Here is a 17,266-nt window from a genome sequence, read left to right as displayed (position 1 = left end):
ATATATGCAATTTTATCCTGTATTTTTCACTCAACATTGGATCATAAGAATTTGCCTATTTTATTAAAAATTCTTTATCATTTTATGTAACTACCCATTAGTCCACAATATAATGTACTATAATTTAACCATTTTCCCATCATTAGATTCTTGTTCTCTCTAGATGACTCCTCAAAAAAAAAAAAAATAAATAAGGGATAGATGAGCAATAAATGAGATTCATGTGAATGGAGTTTCAGTAGAAGTGTGTGTGTTTCTGAATGTCCTTTGTATCAGCATGTCAAGCAAAATCCAACACCTTTTTTGTAATTATAATGTAGAGATGGTTCAATTTCTGATTGGAAATGGCCCTGAGCCTTGGGAAAGACTGTTACTCATCCTTTGAACCCATTGTTAGTTTACAAAGGAGCCCAGCTGTGGGCTCGACCTCATTGTCATGAGAAACCATGAGAAAGTCAGCATTGGAGGGAATTTTGAGATCATAAAGTCCTTCCCTTTCATTGTATATATGAGAAGACTAAGCCCAAGGTCACAAAACTTATTGATAGAATTGGGCCTAGAATAGAATCCACTTTGGTGCTCTTTCTATTACACCATATTGCCAAAACTGAATACCATGTCCTCTTAGGAATATAACAAGGCTTGGTAAATGATTTCTAGGCACTTCATCCTGTGGGTAGATAGAATCTCACCAAGTGTTGAATGGCAATGTAAAGGTCGTATGGGCTGAGTGTCAAGTCGCTGCTGTAAGCTGGTAGAGCTGAGGGGATCCAGAGCAGGAGTCAGCTCCAGGGACCTAGTGGTTAGGAAAGGCTGTGTGACAACAATGGGGCTTAGACGAGGGAGCCAAGAATTCCAGATTCAGAGGGTTGGGAGAGAAGGCATGGAGGCAGGAGGTGTTTGCCGTGGCCTGTCCAGGTAACAGGACTCTTTCACCAAGGAGAACAGTTCACATACACCTTTTGGGATGAGTTGGAACCACAGTGAGGAGGGTTTGGAATGCCAGGTTAAGGAATTTAGACTTGATTCTGTAGGCAGTTAAGAGCTATTCGAGGTTGGGGTGGGTTTTATAAGCAAGGATCTGAAAGGATAGATCAGAAGGAGAACAGAATGCAGGAAGGGTTACCTGTTTTAAGTCATGTTTACCAATATTCAGATATAAGACTATGAGACCTGGATCAGTGTTTTCTGTGTAACTGTGGTAGGCACAGTCCTTGGCCTCCAGAAATTCTGTCCAGGGGTAGAACACAACAGTGTGACAAGTGCAGTGACAGTGGTGTGTAAAAGGCATGGTGGTTCACAGAGGAGGAAACGTGTCAGCAACTAATGTGGAAAAGAAAGGAGGATTTGGTAATCAATGAAGGAGGAAGAAAAAGATTTTGAGCTTAGATGAAATGCAGATGGCAGCTTTACTGATAGAAAAGTCAAAAGAGGAATGTGGCTTTAAAAAAAAGGTGATAGATTTCCTGTGTGACATCTCAAGTGAGAGGGAACGGTCTGACATCTGGGTGGAAATATGCAGGGGGTAGTTGGAGATATCTGTGGTCTAATCAAATGTCACAAGAGCTTTTGACTCAGAAGATCTTGAATTTTGAAAGCCACAGTTCCTTGGTTCCATTTGACCAGGATTAGGGTTGCAGTCAAATTGAAAATACTAAACTGGTAAAAGAGAGACGAAGATTAGGCTTTGGTATCTTCTCTCCAGAGGGCCGGGTGATTGCCTGCCCAAGGCTTAGCCTTCTGGTAAGGCTGCAGTGGGAAGGTTACCCATGCTGGCACAGAGAGGAGCTTCTCTGTGGGTAAAGGCAGAATTAGGGACCCATCAAGCTCCGCCTCCAGAAGGGACAGGGTTTAGGTGCAGACAGAAGATAACATACAAGCAGTTTGAGCCTCTTCCATTTAAGGAAAGAATATAAACTGTCCTTGTCTGTAATCAAACCGTTGTGCTTACTGAAGATGGAGATACCTGGATTCTCATTTTGGCTCCGGCACAGCTTTGTCAACTTTTGGTCAGTCCTGTCCTTCTCTGTGCCTCAGTGTCCTTGTCTGCCTGCCTGGTTAGAAAGAAATATCTGGACCCTAGAAAAGAAGGTGCCAGAATTCTTCGGTTTTGACTGCTTGTGGCAGCTGAAGCAGAATTTAGAGCAACACTTCTCTAGGTAGGTTATAATTGTGTTGCTTCTCTTATAGGTGACATTAATTACCAGGAATTTGCTAAAAGACTCTGGGGTGACATCTACTTCAACCCGAAGACGTAAGTAGTGCAGGATGTTTCTCTCCGGGGGGATGATCCATTTTCCCAGTTAGGACAGATAGCGAAAGTGTTCCTGCCCTTTTCCTAGAGGTGAACTACCATTTTTCCTCTCCTCAGTGGGTTGACTGCGTGAACACTAACCAGGGTGATAGGCCATTTCTTTCGATGTCTTCATAGCTCAGCTCAGAGATGCAGGAGAGTCGTAGCCTTGTGTCCTCTCAGGAGTCTCTCTGTGGAAGTTTTACCATCACACACACGGCATTCCTTCCTCTGCTCAGATTCAGAACTTAGGGTCTATATTCTTGGAGTTGGTAACACTTTCTTCTTCTGGCATCACTCAAAACTCCTTTTCCCTTTTTCAGGCGAAAATTCACAAAAAAGGCCCCAACCAGCAGCTCCCAGAGAAGTTTCGTGGAGTTTATCTTGGAGCCCCTTTATAAGATCCTTGCTCAGGTGGGTGTGTCAGCCTCCTGCCTCTGGCCTGCCCTTCGAGGCACAAGGTGGAAAAACTGGTGAACTTGGACTGCCCTTTGCTCCAAGACTACTCCATGTTGTGTTATTAAGTATGAGGGTGGCTGGACACCAATTGTTTATTAAGTTTCTTTGTGCCTAGAACACTATGGTGTTCTAAATGCTGTTAAAATCAGGGTAAAAGAAAGAAAGAAAAGGCATAATCCGGAGAAATTTGTAGAAACATATTGACTAAAAACGTGACCTTTTAGATCTAATAATTTCATTTATGGAAATTTAACTTACAGATATAATTGTGAAAAATCCTCCAGATTTTATATATATATATATATATATATATATATATATATATGTATGTATATATGTATATATATATATATATATGGCATTGTTTATAATAGCAGGAAAGGAAAACTGAAAATAACTTAAATGTTCATCAGTGAGAATCTGATTAAATGACTTATGCTACAACCCATAAAATTAAATATTTTGCAGTCATTAAAAGAATGGCTATCATGAATGTGTGCTACCTAAATAAAAAGCAAAACTAAAAGAGGGTAATAGTATTGTACAGTAATGTTTCATATGGGCCTTTCTCCCAAGATACAAGTATTTAATAAGCACTATGTATAATGAATACAAAAAATAAAGTGCAAGGCCATTCCAACTGACAAAATAGCACAGCATACCAAGACAAAATAACATGATTCAAGCTTCTTAGTGCTGAAAACTGCTTGGTTATCTCATGTCAGACTGGAATAGATTAATAAAAATAAATTTATAGGATCTGCCTCAGTAGAGACCTTGAGTCTGCTGAGGATGATTTAACTTGGCCCTGCCCTGGCAGGGGATGGAGTGCTAGATAACCTTTTTTGGCTGCTTTAGTTCAGTGAACCTCTAAATCTGAGAAGTCTCTAAATAGGGAGGGGTGGAGGATTTCTTGCGTGGGATGAGATGCTGCTTTTCAGACACCAGGGGGCAGCACTGACAGAAATCAGTCTGAGAGCGCCTGTTTTCAGTGTCTGGTGTGGGATTTTACCAAGCTTTCTTTGCCCATGGTTGGTTTGAAGGGTAGGTACCAAAGACTCTGCTGAATCCAAACTGATGTTCTTACTGGGAGCTCTGCTTATAGAAGAGAACCTAGTGCAGTAGCTCTTCGAATTGTCCTTTGGTCTGCCCTTTTCCTCCTCTGTTGCACCACATGGGGCTTCCATCCCCTTATCACTGCAGCTGACATGGGGTCTGACACCTTCACAGGTGGTGGGTGATGTGGACACCAGCCTCCCAAGGACTCTGGACGAGCTTGGCATTCACCTGACCAAGGAGGAGCTGAAGCTGAACATCCGCCCTCTGCTCAGGCTGGTCTGCAAAAAGTTCTTTGGCGAGTTCACAGGTAATTAAGAAAAAAAGCTCATGGTTCTCTCATAACATCACCACCATCTTGTCCTACCACATATATCTTGGGGAACTTTTCCCTACCCTGTAGGGTGTTTAGAGATCTAAGCCTCTTAAATAAACTGCAGGTCAGGATACAGAACACCTGGTTTTTTTCTTAGCTTCTTTTCTTAGTGGATGGGGGCAAGAATTCTGTCTTGGGAACCCAAAGCAATTAAATGTCCCTATCAGGAGGAAAGTACAAGTAAAGGAGATGGGAAGACACATTCTGAATTTTGGTATATTTGCCAGGGGTGGTCAGGAAGGTGCTCACTGGGTGGTATGAGAGATTGGGAAAAACACTAGGCTAGGACTCGGGAGACTTGGACTGTGGATCCAAATTTCTCTTTCCCCTGAGCTCCTCTCTTGTATTTTAGTTGCGCAGAAAGCAGGAGCTCAGTAGAATGGGCACTGGACTGGTTGAGGAAAGATCTGAGTCTTGACCTTAGCCTGGCCCTGGCCTTTCCAGGGTAACTCTGGACCAGACCTAATTCCTCTGTGACTCCAATTTCTTGTCTATAAAATGAGGGCATTGGAAAAGGAGATTGCTGAGGGCCCTCTCAGCAATCTATGATTCTAAGTCCTTTGGCAATTAGGTGTCTCACCTCTAGGTGCACAGTTAGAGTGGCTCATTTTGGGCTCACCATCAGTCTGACCAACTGAAGGCAGTTCCTGTCTACCCCAATGTGCTAAAGAGGGTTTTCTCTTGTAGGGCTTATTGTTTCTCTTAGGAAAGCAGGGTAGATTATTGAACAGAAACAGTGTTTCTCAGAGGTATGAATCAATTCTGAGATTGTTCTAAGTACAAATAGAAAGAGATGGGTGCTTATTTAGCTCAGTGGAAGTGCTCAATGAATGCTTATATTCAATAAAAGGTCATGGATTGAAAGAGACACATTAAAGTTTTTGACTGCTGAGTTCCAAGGATCTGTATACCACTAAGACCAGCGTTTTGTTCTTCCCCTGCCATCCATGGGACTCCGCATCTATTAGCAGTGTATTCCTAGGAAAAAGTAGTTATCACTTGAATCCTAAAACCATAGCTTCTTAAAGCTGAAAATCAGTCCCCTCGCTTTTAGCTTTCTGACCATTATGAGTGGATCAGTACCTCACTGGTGGCTCATTTCCCCATGAGAGAGTATAGTGACAGCTTTCTCTTCTGCCTCCGCAGGCTTCGTGGACATGTGTGTACAGCACATCCCCTCTCCAAAGGTGGGCGCCAAGCCCAAGATTGAGCACACCTACACTGGCGGTGTGGACTCTGACCTCGGCGAGGCCATGAGCGACTGTGACCCTGATGTAAGGAGACATGGTCACCCCATTTCTCTGGTTCTCCCCTTCTGCTTGAGGATACTGTTTTCTGGTTGTAAGAGTAAGGTCTTCATCCTTCCTGTCCTTTCATGCCCCTCCCTTGAGCCTAGGTGGGCAGACCTGAATGCAAAGCCTCACGTAGCCACTGTGAGTGGTATGACATTAAGAACATTACTTATTCTTTCTGAGTCTCAGAGTCTTGGTCTATAAAGTGGATATCTTAATAGCTAGGCATTGTTAAGAGAATTAAATAAGATTAAGGATGTTTTACGGTTGTGTTTCATATGGTGCCTGGCAGAAAGTGAAGATTCAACAAGGGGTAGCTAATTTTGTCAGTCTTGGCTTTTAAAAAAGTACTTCTCAGCCATTCCTCAGGCAGTCTAGTTTCTCAGCATAAACATGCAGCCAGTTGAGAATTGTGAGTTACATGTTCTGAGGAACTTTGGTGCAGGTAGTCTTGTCCCTTATGCCAGTCTGCCACCCTAAATCTGCTTCTCTTCCCCATAGCCCTCAACCCCCCACCCCCACCCCAAAAAGAAACAAAATTAGTTGTTTTTTTTGTTTTTTTTGTTTTTTTTTTTTGCTATGCCTGCGTTTTCTGTTAACTAAGGAGGGGGCAGGACATGGTTTGGATTTTCCCAGAAGATCCCCACATATTCCTCTAGATCTCGCTGCCTCCTCATAGAGCTCATATCATTGTTCTCAAGGGAAGTGGAGAGAGACAGTGGTGCTTACCCAGAGGGTATGTGTAGTTGGAGCTGTACTCTTTCCCCTCTTCCAGGGTCCCCTAATGTGCCACACTACCAAGATGTACAGCACAGATGATGGAGTTCAGTTTCATGCCTTTGGCCGGGTGCTGAGTGGCACCATCCATGCTGGACAGCCTGTGAAGGTTCTTGGGGAGAACTACACCCTGGAGGATGAGGAGGACTCCCAGATATGCACTGTGGGCCGCCTTTGGATCTCTGTGGCCAGGTACGCCAACCAGATCCTATAGGTGCATGTCTTGGCCTCTACACTAGGATTGTCCCAAGGAAATGGAAGGGGTGATATCCCTTGGAAATATAGTAGCTGTCTAACCCCCTATAATAGGAGGCAAGATGACCCTCCCTTAGCAGATCCATTGACTTTGAGTTCTTACCACCCAAGGGCCAAGAGGCAGCTACTGTTGGGATAATACCAAATGCCTTTCCTTTGTATTTTGAGTGTCTTGTATGCGTTTTTTTTTTTTTTTTTTTTTTCCAGGATGTCTATTTTTACTCATCTTAATCTTCTTTTCATTTCCTCTTTTGCATTCGTTAGGTCATAACCTTCATGTTTCTTCCCAAAAGAAATTGCTTCCCAACCTTCACCATCTATCCTTTGACTATGATAGAAAATTTACCTGTATCATTCATAACATCCCAATCTGCAGAGCCAAAACTTAGCTGGGGCTTCTGGCTCCTTGTCAGTTCATAAATTTGGTGTCTCGGTTGGCAAGCAGAACCTTAGCAGAACTAAGGTTGGCAAGGATGCTGTGCCTGGCCAGTGGCCCCTTTTCCTCCCTCCAAATCCATCCCCATTCCCTAGAAGGGAGAAGAAGATTGAAGAACTGGAAGAGTTGAAGTATCTGCTACTTCTGTGGTGCTTTTGATATCCCCTTAAATTCTGTTCCTTGGGCAGCGGCTTGCTTACCATGAACCTCCAATTGGAATTAGGTTTTCCAGTTCTGTTCTCATTATAATAAGGATTGCACTTCTCTTTCCACTCATCACAGTTTGTAACCACATGTATGTGTGTTTATATGATTGGTTATTTATTGTATCTCTCCCCTGCTAAAGTGTATCTGTTTTGCTCACCCTGCACCAAGCTCAGTGCCTGGCACACAGCAGGTGTTCAGTAAATTTTCATGGAATGAATGCTCTGTCCAAGCTCCATTGCTGCTCATTGGATGTTGCTCCAGGTACCACATCGAGGTGAACCGTGTTCCTGCTGGCAACTGGGTTCTGATTGAAGGTGTTGATCAACCAATTGTGAAGACAGCGACCATAACTGAACCCCGAGGCAATGAGGAGGTAGAGTTTCTGAAGAGCCACTGGATTGGCTCTTCACGGAGGGTTACAGGGAACCACAGCACAATGAATGAGAACTCACAGAGAACAAACCCAGAGCCACAGCCGCTTCCTACATCCAGGCCTAGCATGGGCTCAGCCTTCTAGATTGGATCCTGCTGGATTCTCCCTATGCTTGGCTCAAAGGCTAGGAAGTAGGAGGAGTTCCTGTTCCTTTTATTCTTTCCCTTCTCTCTTTGGGAATGAATGATCCTTTGGGTTGCTCCAAGTGGCACCTTGGCTCCTGGTTGGGAAATAGTTTGATCCTGAGCTAGTCCTCAGTTCCTCTCCTACCTCTGCACCTTCTTCTGTGCCTACTCAGGCTATCTGCCCTCACCCCTCTGCATTTGGAATCTTCAGGCTCAGATTTTCCGGCCCTTGAAGTTCAACACCACATCTGTCATCAAGATTGCTGTGGAGCCAGTCAATCCCTCAGAGCTCCCCAAGATGCTCGATGGCCTTCGCAAGGTCAACAAGAGTTATCCATCCCTCACTACCAAGGTATGCCCAAGACCCCCAGCAGCTTTCTAGCTTTCTAGCCCTCTTGCCCAAGGAAACTTGTCTGTGCTGCCCCCCTCTACTTCAGGTCCATCAGGCATCTCTGATCTGCTGGCTCCAGCATCCTATCTAGGAGCTAATTCCTGCCTGTTACTGTCATTTGAAGGTAGAACAAGACCATGTTTATTCAGGGTTTGTGTGTGTGTCTTCCCCAAGTGTCTTTAGATAGGATAAAGATGTCCCTTAGAGTGTATGCTTTGAATTGATATTCCAGAAAAGATAGAAGGAAAAGTGAGTTACTCTGATCCTTCCACATTCTTGAGTCTGTCAGCATGCCTTTCTTAGTTGCTGGTCAGGGCTAAAGGGTCAGCTTGTGTCCATGGACATAGGGCAGGATTTTCCGTATATGACTAAAATGGGAATTCAGTAAGTGACCTCAAACCTGACGGCACTGTGCTGAGTGGCCCAGATGGCTTGTGGACTGACTCATAGGTTGCTGATTCCCACTGAACCTTCTTGGAGAGGCTAGAGCAGTAGCTGTTTCTGATAATGGTTCAGACACCTCCTTCTGTGCTCTGGCCTTGATTTTGTTTGTATCTTCTGTTGCTGGCACAAGAGAGCTCAGGCTGGGACTACCAGGGCTGTTGCATTTCAGGTGGAAGAGTCTGGTGAACATGTGATCCTGGGCACCGGGGAGCTCTACCTGGACTGTGTGATGCACGACTTGCGCAAGATGTACTCAGAGATAGACATCAAGGTAAAGCAGTGGCCCCCTTTCTTCAGCCCCTGCCAAGTAATCAAAGCCTTGATTCTTTTGGAAGCTCCAGAAGAAGGGGGTGGTGAACTAGGGGAGGAGATCTGTTTGGGAAAAGCATGCTCTGTAGCTCGTATATGGAAGGGGAAGGTATTTGAAATCTGATTTGTCCCTTTCTGCTGGGTTATTCTCAGTGTCATACATTTCAGATCAGCACATAATAACCCATCTGTGGTGATAAAGGTTCTCTGCTTCGAGCAGAGAGTGGGGATTGGCACTCTCTTTAATCTGTCATTAAGTCTTGTTGTCACCCCTTGCTTGGCTGGCTTCAGTTTCCTAGTCGAGACACACATTTTCTCCATAGCCCTGTAGTGGTGGTGATGAGTGCCTTCAGGTACCCCTTTTAGACTCTTCTGTTGATGTACCTAGGACTGGTTCTGTAGAAGACATTTGAGTTTCCTGGGCAGCAGTCCATGTGGGAGCCTCAAGGAGGAGCCGTACCCAGACATTGTTATGGGTTGAGAATGAAATGGGGCTCACCAGTGGGTCTCTAGTGCCAGCTCCATCAGACCCACATGAGTTGTTCGGGTGGGATGGCTGAATGCATCTTGAAAGATACCTTGGAGGACTATAATTAAAACCCTAATTTTTCTCTTGGTTCAGGCTTTTTAATGATGGTATGGACAGCTTGCTTTTAACCTGCTCTTGTGCTTATTACTTATGCTGATTAAGGCAGAGGGGTTTCTTGCAGAACTAGTGTCAAGGGCACTTGGAAATTCCCTTCGGTAGAAGGTTGTCCTTCCAACAAAATTAGACTTTGCCCCACCAGTTTATTTTCTGTTTCCCAGGTGGCTGACCCAGTTGTCACGTTTTGTGAGACGGTGGTGGAAACGTCCTCCCTTAAGTGCTTTGCTGAAACACCCAATAAGAAGTAAGCCAAGGAGTCACAGCGTCCCTGGGACTGAATGCCTCAAGAATGCTCATGTCTCCTGCCCCCAGGACCAACCCAGCTGCAAGCACTGTGGGAATAGAGGCAAAGCTTAGACCTCTGAGTCTTGGGATGGGGCACATGAGCTATTTAAGTTTCACCCCCACCCTCTCTTGTCTTGTGGCTTTGGGCAAGATGGTATGGATTCTTTGCCTTAGGTACTCCAATGAGCAGTTTCATAATTGCCACTTCTCTATAATATGACCATCTTTAAAATTTGCCCCCACTTTGTTTTTTAGTCTGGGAGATTCAAATGAAAGAAGACAGAAGATGAGCTCTTTTTGCTCTACCCTGCCCATGTGGCTCTCACTGATGTCAATGCTTTAGCTATTCCCTTTGTCCCCTTTTCTCAGGAATGCCCCTTCTGCTTGTCTTGCTCACCCTCCTCAGTACCCATTTCCTTTCTGAATAGAAACAAGATCACCATGATTGCTGAGCCTCTTGAGAAGGGCCTTGCTGAGGACATAGAGAACGAGGTGGTTCAGATCACGTGGAACAGGTGAGAGGTGTGGCTCTGATTCCAGACTGAAAGGAGACAGGTGCCTTAGCCTGCCTGCCAGGTCGCACTTCCACACGTCCTCCTTGGATTTGTCTTTCCCCTTACTTTTGCCCTGGGCTTGGGATGGGTAGGATAACGTGATTGTCCTTGGCCCCAGAAGCCAGCAATCAGAGAGCTGCATCTTACACCTCTGTGTTGTCTTCCTTTCCCCAGAAAGAAGCTGGGAGAGTTTTTCCAAACCAAGTATGATTGGGATCTGCTAGCTGCCCGTTCCATTTGGGCTTTTGGCCCTGATGCTACTGGCCCCAACATCCTGGTGGATGATACCCTGCCCTCTGAGGTACAACAGAACCATGTGGTGGTCTCTTAGCTTTTGAGTGGAAGAAACTACGAAGTCTTCTTTTCCCAAGAATGTTTTGTGTCCTCTGATGAAGGACAGTTTCCTTCTTCCAGGTTTACCTACCTTTTCCCCCTTCTAAACTCTTGGGTTATCATCAGGGTCACTGCTGAGGAGCTCTCATGTTTCTCTGCAGGTGGACAAGGCACTTCTCGGCTCAGTGAAGGACAGCATTGTTCAAGGTTTTCAGTGGGGAACCAGAGAAGGCCCCCTCTGTGATGAGTGTGAGTCCACCAGCATCTCCCCATCCCAGTCCTCTTTAGAGTACTCTTATCCTGACTTGGGAGGTGGGGTGGGCCCACCATCTTAGGGACTTGGCAGAAGTAGAGTCCACAGGGCCATCCCATGTTCTGGGCCAGCTTCTTCCAGTCTCCTCCTTCCCTATCCTGATGCTACCACTTAGTACATCCTACAAATGAAGCCACTTCTAGACTGACATTTGTTCTTCATTCCCGAGAAGGGTTTGGCTCTGGGTGTTTGAGGAGAGGTATCAAACGGAGGATGGGATTTGAGTGGCTTATAGACCAGAATTGAGGGTTGGACTTTTGTGGGACAAAATGTGCAGTTTTGGAACTTATTCTGCATCCAGAAATCGTTAAGTATCTATAGAAAAAACACATAAACTGCTAGGTGAACTTGATGCCAGAGTTTGGCCTGAATCAAACACTACTGAATGTGCATGCTTAACTTTTAAACTTTGCTACAGGCCTTGCATATCATCTGTTAGAACTCCCAACTCCAGTGTAATTTTTGTAGCATATTCTATAAGACCACTGAAGGGCAGCAAGAGACTCCTCACTGCTTTGCTTGTGGTCTCTTGGTCAGCACCAGAACCACTTCTTAGCTGCCCCCATCTCCTTTTCAGTGATCCGAAACGTCAAGTTTAAGATCTTGGATGCAGTGGTTGCCCAGGAGCCCCTGCACCGGGGCGGGGGCCAGATCATCCCCACAGCCAGGAGAGTCGTCTATTCCGCCTTCCTCATGGTGAGTGAATAAGATGTAGGGGACAGTCTGCTCTAGGGGACTGAGTGGAGGACCGAGCCCTTGGGGCGTTCAGCCTGCAGCCCCCAGCCTTCCCTGTACTTGGGCTCTCACTCCTCAGCCATCCACAAGCTGAAGAACCTTCTTCTTGTTCTCATTGCAGGCTACCCCTCGTCTGATGGAGCCTTACTACTTTGTAGAGGTACAGGCCCCTGCAGATTGTGTCTCTGCTGTTTATACTGTCCTGGCCAGGCGCAGGTGAGCAGTTATTTTAAGGGGAGGCTGAGAGAAAGAGCAGGGCAAGAAGTAACTCAGCTATTGTAGCCAAAGGGGAGATTGGCCTCCCACCCTCTCCACTCCCGAACCTTAGTGAGCTTATTTCTTAGGAGGAATTGGCAACAGGAATGAGGCAATCCCCAGCCTTACTGCAGATTAAAACTTGAAGTTTCTTTCTTGGGACCCCCTCCTCAGAGAGTTTCTGGGGAAAGGGCTGAGTGTGTCAACAATGGGAATGTCTGTAGGCCCCTGTCCCGTCTGTGTTCCAATTCCTGTCATTTGCCCAGGGGTGCTGCACCTTTGACTTCCACAGGACTTACTCTCAGAGTCTCAAGCCTTTTCTGCCTTCTTTAGAGCATTCGTGGTTATTCTTTCTTTAATGGTAACTCTTGGTTGGGATGCATTTGGGGGCAGATTTCTCAGCTTCTGGGACCAGAGACTCAGTGTTTGTTTTTCTTTCTCAGAGGGCACGTGACTCAGGATGCGCCCATCCCAGGCTCCCCCCTCTACACAATTAAAGCTTTCATCCCAGCCATCGACTCTTTTGGCTTTGAGACTGATCTGCGGACTCATACCCAGGGACAGGCCTTTTCCCTGTCTGTCTTCCACCATTGGCAGGTGAGGAAATGGTGCAGGCTGGCCTACTTGGCCTCCCACCTCTGTAGGGCTAGTTCCGCTCTGATCTGTTCATGTCCCAAGCTGTATAGTTTCAGCTACTCTAAGTGAGATTTCCAACATCCTGGAGAAGAGTCCTACTTCTATCCTGAATCCTCTAGGAAGTCTGCCTGGGCCACCTGAAACCCTCTTGCTTTTCAGATTGTACCTGGTGATCCACTGGACAAGAGCATTGTCATCCGCCCCTTGGAACCACAACCAGCTCCTCACCTGGCCCGGGAATTCATGATCAAAACCCGTCGTAGGAAGGTTTGTATCCCTTCGGTCCATCACCATCCCTCTACCTCTGGGGTCTCAGCAAGAGTTGGATCTCTCTTCATTTTTTCCTTTTGGAACTTTTCCCAAAGACCAATAGACAGAACAGTTTACCGCCTAGTGTAGAGAAGTGTGCTCTGTACAGTCCTCTGTCAGTTAGACCTGGGGTCCAATCTGGCTGGGGAAAGAAGGCCTTCTCCTGTGATGATGCCCTGAAGGCCCAGCTCCTGAAAGAGGCAGCCTAGTCTACATCCCACCCTGTGCCAGCCTTCCACTCAAGTGCAGGTCTCTGCCACTTAGGGCTCATTCGTGCATTTGCCCCCATTCTTTGCAGGGCCTGAGTGAAGATGTGAGCATCAGCAAGTTCTTCGATGATCCTATGTTGCTGGAGCTCGCCAAACAGGACGTTGTGCTTAATTACCCCATGTGAGTGCAGGGACTCCTGGCAGCTCCTCCCTGCGTTTGGCCACAGCTCCTTCCTGCATTCGGCCACAGCTCCTGCGCTTGAAGCTGGTACCTGGAGAGGCTTGGACTTCATGTTGTCAAGGAGTATCGAGGCGCTGCCGTTGGCTTCTTTAACAACCCAAAACCTCGAACCCAGAGTCTCAGTGAGGAAGTAGCATTTGCCCTCCTGATTCCTTCTGTGGCCTCTGCCTGGCTCCATTCCCAAGGAACAAAGAGGAGCTTAGGCTCAGGGATAGAGAAGGGGGTGAAAGTGGTTAACCCCAAGGGCCCTGTCTTCAGGATTTACGTGACATTTTATTTTTTACAAGTTTGACCTTAGAAATGGTTTGTAAGTGAACAGAACATTCTGACCTCTGCCTGGCTCTGCTCCTTTCATCCTCCCTCCCCTCACCCCTTCCTCTAGCACAGTCAGGTCCTGGCACTTGGGTTCTGGATATATGTCATCTCCCATGAGGCGTCACTGTCTCTGCTCCCAGCTGCAGAATCTTCTTCCTGCCTGGGTCCCCAGGGAATCAGCCTGTGGTGGGAGGGATGCCTGCATCTTAATTCAGCGTTCCCATGAGCATCAAGGCCTCTCTATGGCCCCTGCCCTCCCACTCCCACTCCTGGCCTCTTGTCCTCTCTGTGCCACACTCTCTGGGTCAGACCTGCAGTGGCTTGGGAGTTTTGTTTCTGGAATCAGAGTTCTACCAGGGTTAACACCTCCTCACAGTACCGCTGTTCCTGAAGAATCTTCTTGCCCTAGAGTTGGGTTCCAGACTGCTTTGATTTCCAGACCTTGCTCCAAGTTCTCCCACCAGCCACCACCAATCCCTTACTGTGCTCTCCCCAACATGTAGAAGAGACTGACGATTTTCCTCATAATTACTTTATTAAGAGTATATCAGTGACTGATTTAAGGCCTCCAGTGGTCCCAACTGCTGGAGGAATCTTACTTCTCTGAATCCTGTGCTGTTCTCTTGATGTAGTCTCTGTACATTGTGTACATGACACCTGTGTGAGGGAGAAGGAAAAATGCCCCTTGGCATCGAGCCCTTCACCTGTCCTCTTTCTGTCCCGGGTATCAGGAGGATGACAACTGTAGAGTCCCAGGGGTTCAATGCTAGCTCTTTGCTTGAGTGTCCAGCTTCCCTCTCATCATTCGGCCCTGGGTCCTAACAGCTGCTCCAAGCACCTGACCACATGGCCCAGGGAGACATCCCAGAGCTGCTGTGCAATCAGTGCCTGACAGTTCACCAGGAACGTCACATGTATTACCCATCTGAGAAACCTCACAGCACCCTATAAGGTGGACCAACCAGGTGTGTTATCGTCATGTTTTACATGGGGCAACTGCAGCTCAGGGCGAGGAATTTGCCCAGCATCTCATGGCTAGCAAAAACCCATCTGCCTTTTGATCCAGAGAGGAAGAGAAATTCACCATATGTTCTGCTGCATGCATTTTCTCACCTCTAGGGCAGACTATCATGAAAACAGATTGTACACCATGCCCATAGGCCTGGGGCAGGAGACCAGACAGGGCACCCTGAAAATGGCTTGGTATGGGGGGCTTCGCCCAGGGACTTGATGTAGAGCCTAAAATAGGGAGCAGGGACTTAAATCATGGTCCCTCACCTGTCTGAACTCACAACCAGACCTTGCCTGGTTTGTTTTGCCCTCATTCCCTTGAGACCCCACTAAGGTACTCACCTAGCATGATTGTACCCACAGCACAGGCCTGAGCTGCCACCCGGGTGTGAATCAGATGTATGGACATCTTGGTGGAACCACGTGCCTTCAGCCGGTAAATCCTGTATGCTGCCACCACCAGGCAGCCTCCTAAGCCTGTAGGCACAGAGTATGACCCCTAGGCCTCAGCTGCCAAGTACAGTGGCCAAGCAAACACAGCAAGCACAAGCAAGCACTTCCTGAAGAGAGAGCTCACTTGGCAGGGTGGGCAGCTGGATGAATAGTTGCTTTAGTGCAGCTTGGGAGTAATCACAGGAGTATTGAGTTGTTTCCCCTTGATGGCATTTCAAAGTGGCTGCCTCTCTCCATTGATGCCCCCGACACCCCCCATATACAAATAACCCATCCTCATGACTCCCCCACCCCCATTTTCTCTGCTCCAGGCCCTTCTGCAATACTGCTGGGCTCCCACATCCTTCCTGGTATAACTGTTTTCTTTCTCTCCCTGGGCCTTGAAGGAAGCCCTAGAGGACCTCAAACTGTTCCTCTGACCCTTCCCATCGTGACGCTGGTGTTGGAGCACCAAGTTCCCCTGTGCCCCATGCACTAGCCTACTCCATCAGCCACCACTTGCACTCATCTAGACTCATTTCGTTGTAAGGATGTGTCCCTTGTCATCATTGCCTTCAGTTCACTCCTCTTTAGCAGCTGATTGTTCAGTGGGTTCTGAACATTCAGTGGGCATTTGGGTTCTATGACCTCTGCTTCCTACTCCTTTGAAAGGACTGGGGTGGTTCTCCCTGAGAGAAGGTCCCCTCTTTGCCCCCATTCTCTCCTTTTTCCACTCACCTATAGGCACCAGGGGAGACTTCCTGCTCTTCTTCAGGAGCTTCTCAGACACGCTGTCCTCACCCTCAGGTGGCACCCAGCAGTCCTTGTTGGCAGACATCCTGGAGCCAGATGTGAGCAGTCCGGGCTTCTAGGCTTCAGCCCAGTCCTGGAAGGAGGCACCCCAGTCAGAACCTGATTCTCCCCAGTCTGGGGTGGAGGGGAGGGGTTTCCTGCTAAGACCCTCTTACCATTCCCGGCATGGTGTCTGCCTGTATTGGTGTCCCAGTTGTCCTGTCTCAGATGGCTGCTCACTACCACCATTTCTCCATCTCCTTACTTCCTAACAGCTGCCTGTTCCCCAGCTCATTCTGAGTTCTCTTCACTGTTTTCTCTGCTTCCCCCTCCCCCATCCATATCCCTATGGGGACAATCCCTGGGCCAAGAAAAGCCGGCTGGAAAAATCCTTGGATTAGGGTGGGAGGAATGGGCCTTTATCCTTAATGGCCCCACTGGCCTGGGGGCTGGTCTGTGAAGATTGCTTTTGAGGTCTATCCCTGTGGCTTCAGGGAGCCTGAGCCATCCCAGACAGTGCTATATCCCTGGTTACCAAATCACGGGAGCCAGAGATTAAAACGATTGGGCATTGATTTGTGTGCAATTTAGCATCGATTTGCACATTAATACTAAAACAGCAAATTTACCTCTGGTCCTGAGCTGCATCCCTGTTTCCATGTCGGTCGCAATTACTCGGTCCCACCTCTACCCCTGGGCATTTGACTCCTGTTCCTCTCCTTGTTGTCCCCTGTAACTGCCTTCTCTGATCACAAGCTTAAAAGATCCCCAAAGTCCTGGCCCTTAGACCACTGATTCTGCCTGTGGGGTGCCATCTCCAAGTCTAACCATGAGACAAACACTCCCTGCTTGAGTCGATTTCTATTCCTAGTTGCCCACCCTTCTGTCTTTGAACAGCAAGGAGTACTGGCCCCATGAGTCCTCAGCATGCTGGTGCTTACCCTAGAAGGTGGCTAGAAAATGGAGTGCAGGCAGCCAGGCCAGAGCTCAGCATCTGCTGTTCTGAACCGGTTAAGAGCTGAGGATGGAGCTGCCACTGTGGGGTCAGGGGAGCAGTGACTTGGACTTTATGGAGGGGAGGAGATAGGACAGGGCTTCAGTCTTAACCCCCCTTCTGCTGAGTTCCAGGCTGGGAGATCAGATGGAAGGGAGCCTTGAACCAGATAGATTAGTCTTCCAAATCCCATGGACGCAAATGGCTGGAGCAGAGAGGGGCTTGCTGTGATGAGAATACAGGAGCAAGGATGGGCAGAGGTCCTGGGTTCTCCCTCAAGTTATTCTGCCTCAAATATTCTTATCAAAAACGTGGGAAGTAAAATGCCCCAGTTGTAGGAGGCAGGCTCTCTG

General features: G+C 47.3%; 2 protein-coding genes across 3 annotated transcripts in view; one reads left to right on the top strand and one right to left on the bottom strand.

Annotated features, from left to right (window-relative positions):
• The window catches only part of EFTUD2 (elongation factor Tu GTP binding domain containing 2), a 37,533-nt gene extending 23,830 nt beyond the window's left edge, over positions 1 to 13,703 (top strand). The window contains exons 12-28 of the mRNA XM_037808617.1: positions 2,191 to 2,254; positions 2,617 to 2,707; positions 3,983 to 4,118; positions 5,331 to 5,458; positions 6,252 to 6,445; positions 7,413 to 7,524; positions 7,921 to 8,061; positions 8,714 to 8,815; positions 9,661 to 9,743; positions 10,213 to 10,299; positions 10,513 to 10,639; positions 10,833 to 10,920; positions 11,562 to 11,680; positions 11,841 to 11,935; positions 12,418 to 12,571; positions 12,770 to 12,877; positions 13,218 to 13,703. Coding sequence (XP_037664545.1) covers positions 2,191 to 2,254; positions 2,617 to 2,707; positions 3,983 to 4,118; positions 5,331 to 5,458; positions 6,252 to 6,445; positions 7,413 to 7,524; positions 7,921 to 8,061; positions 8,714 to 8,815; positions 9,661 to 9,743; positions 10,213 to 10,299; positions 10,513 to 10,639; positions 10,833 to 10,920; positions 11,562 to 11,680; positions 11,841 to 11,935; positions 12,418 to 12,571; positions 12,770 to 12,877; positions 13,218 to 13,313 — 1,925 coding nt within the window. The 3' untranslated portion in view covers positions 13,314 to 13,703. The remainder of the gene's footprint in view (positions 1 to 2,190; positions 2,255 to 2,616; positions 2,708 to 3,982; positions 4,119 to 5,330; positions 5,459 to 6,251; positions 6,446 to 7,412; positions 7,525 to 7,920; positions 8,062 to 8,713; positions 8,816 to 9,660; positions 9,744 to 10,212; positions 10,300 to 10,512; positions 10,640 to 10,832; positions 10,921 to 11,561; positions 11,681 to 11,840; positions 11,936 to 12,417; positions 12,572 to 12,769; positions 12,878 to 13,217) is intronic.
• Positions 13,704 to 14,200: 497 nt separating this feature from the next.
• HIGD1B (HIG1 hypoxia inducible domain family member 1B) lies at positions 14,201 to 16,953 on the bottom strand. Of its 2 annotated transcripts, none has more exons than XM_037808618.1 (4): positions 16,861 to 16,953; positions 15,866 to 16,013; positions 15,038 to 15,172; positions 14,201 to 14,341 (listed from the first exon to the last, which is right to left on the bottom strand). In XM_037808618.1, the coding sequence occupies exons 2-4, from the start codon at positions 15,963 to 15,965 to the stop codon at positions 14,280 to 14,282; spliced, it is 297 nt and encodes a 98-aa protein (XP_037664546.1). In that variant the 5' UTR covers positions 15,966 to 16,013; positions 16,861 to 16,953; the 3' UTR covers positions 14,201 to 14,279. The 2 variants fall into 2 exon arrangements, with proteins under 2 accessions (XP_037664546.1, XP_037664547.1); XM_037808619.1 differs by lacking the exon at positions 16,861 to 16,953 and adding an exon at positions 16,096 to 16,242.
• Between the last annotated feature and the right edge of the window lie 313 nt (positions 16,954 to 17,266).

The sequence above is a fragment of the Choloepus didactylus genome, chromosome 18 (genome assembly GCF_015220235.1).
Source record: "Choloepus didactylus isolate mChoDid1 chromosome 18, mChoDid1.pri, whole genome shotgun sequence".
Taxonomy (NCBI): Eukaryota; Metazoa; Chordata; class Mammalia; order Pilosa; family Megalonychidae; genus Choloepus; species Choloepus didactylus.
Note: the sequence above shows the minus strand (reverse complement) of the source record. Positions and strands in the feature narration are given on the sequence as shown.

Bases quoted from the DNA above. Each gene is read 5' to 3' on its own strand.
- HIGD1B (XM_037808618.1), bottom strand. From the start codon at position 15,965: ATGTCTGCCAACAAGGACTGCTGGGTGCCACCTGAGGGTGAGGACAGC. The intron at 15,173-15,865 runs GTGAGTGGAAAA...CTGTGCCTACAG, and splicing joins GTCTCCCCTGGTGCCTATAG to GCTTAGGAGGCTGCCTGGTG. The intron at 14,342-15,037 runs GTGAGTACCTTA...TCCCTCACACAG, and splicing joins TGTGGGTACAATCATGCTAG to GTGTCATGTACACAATGTAC.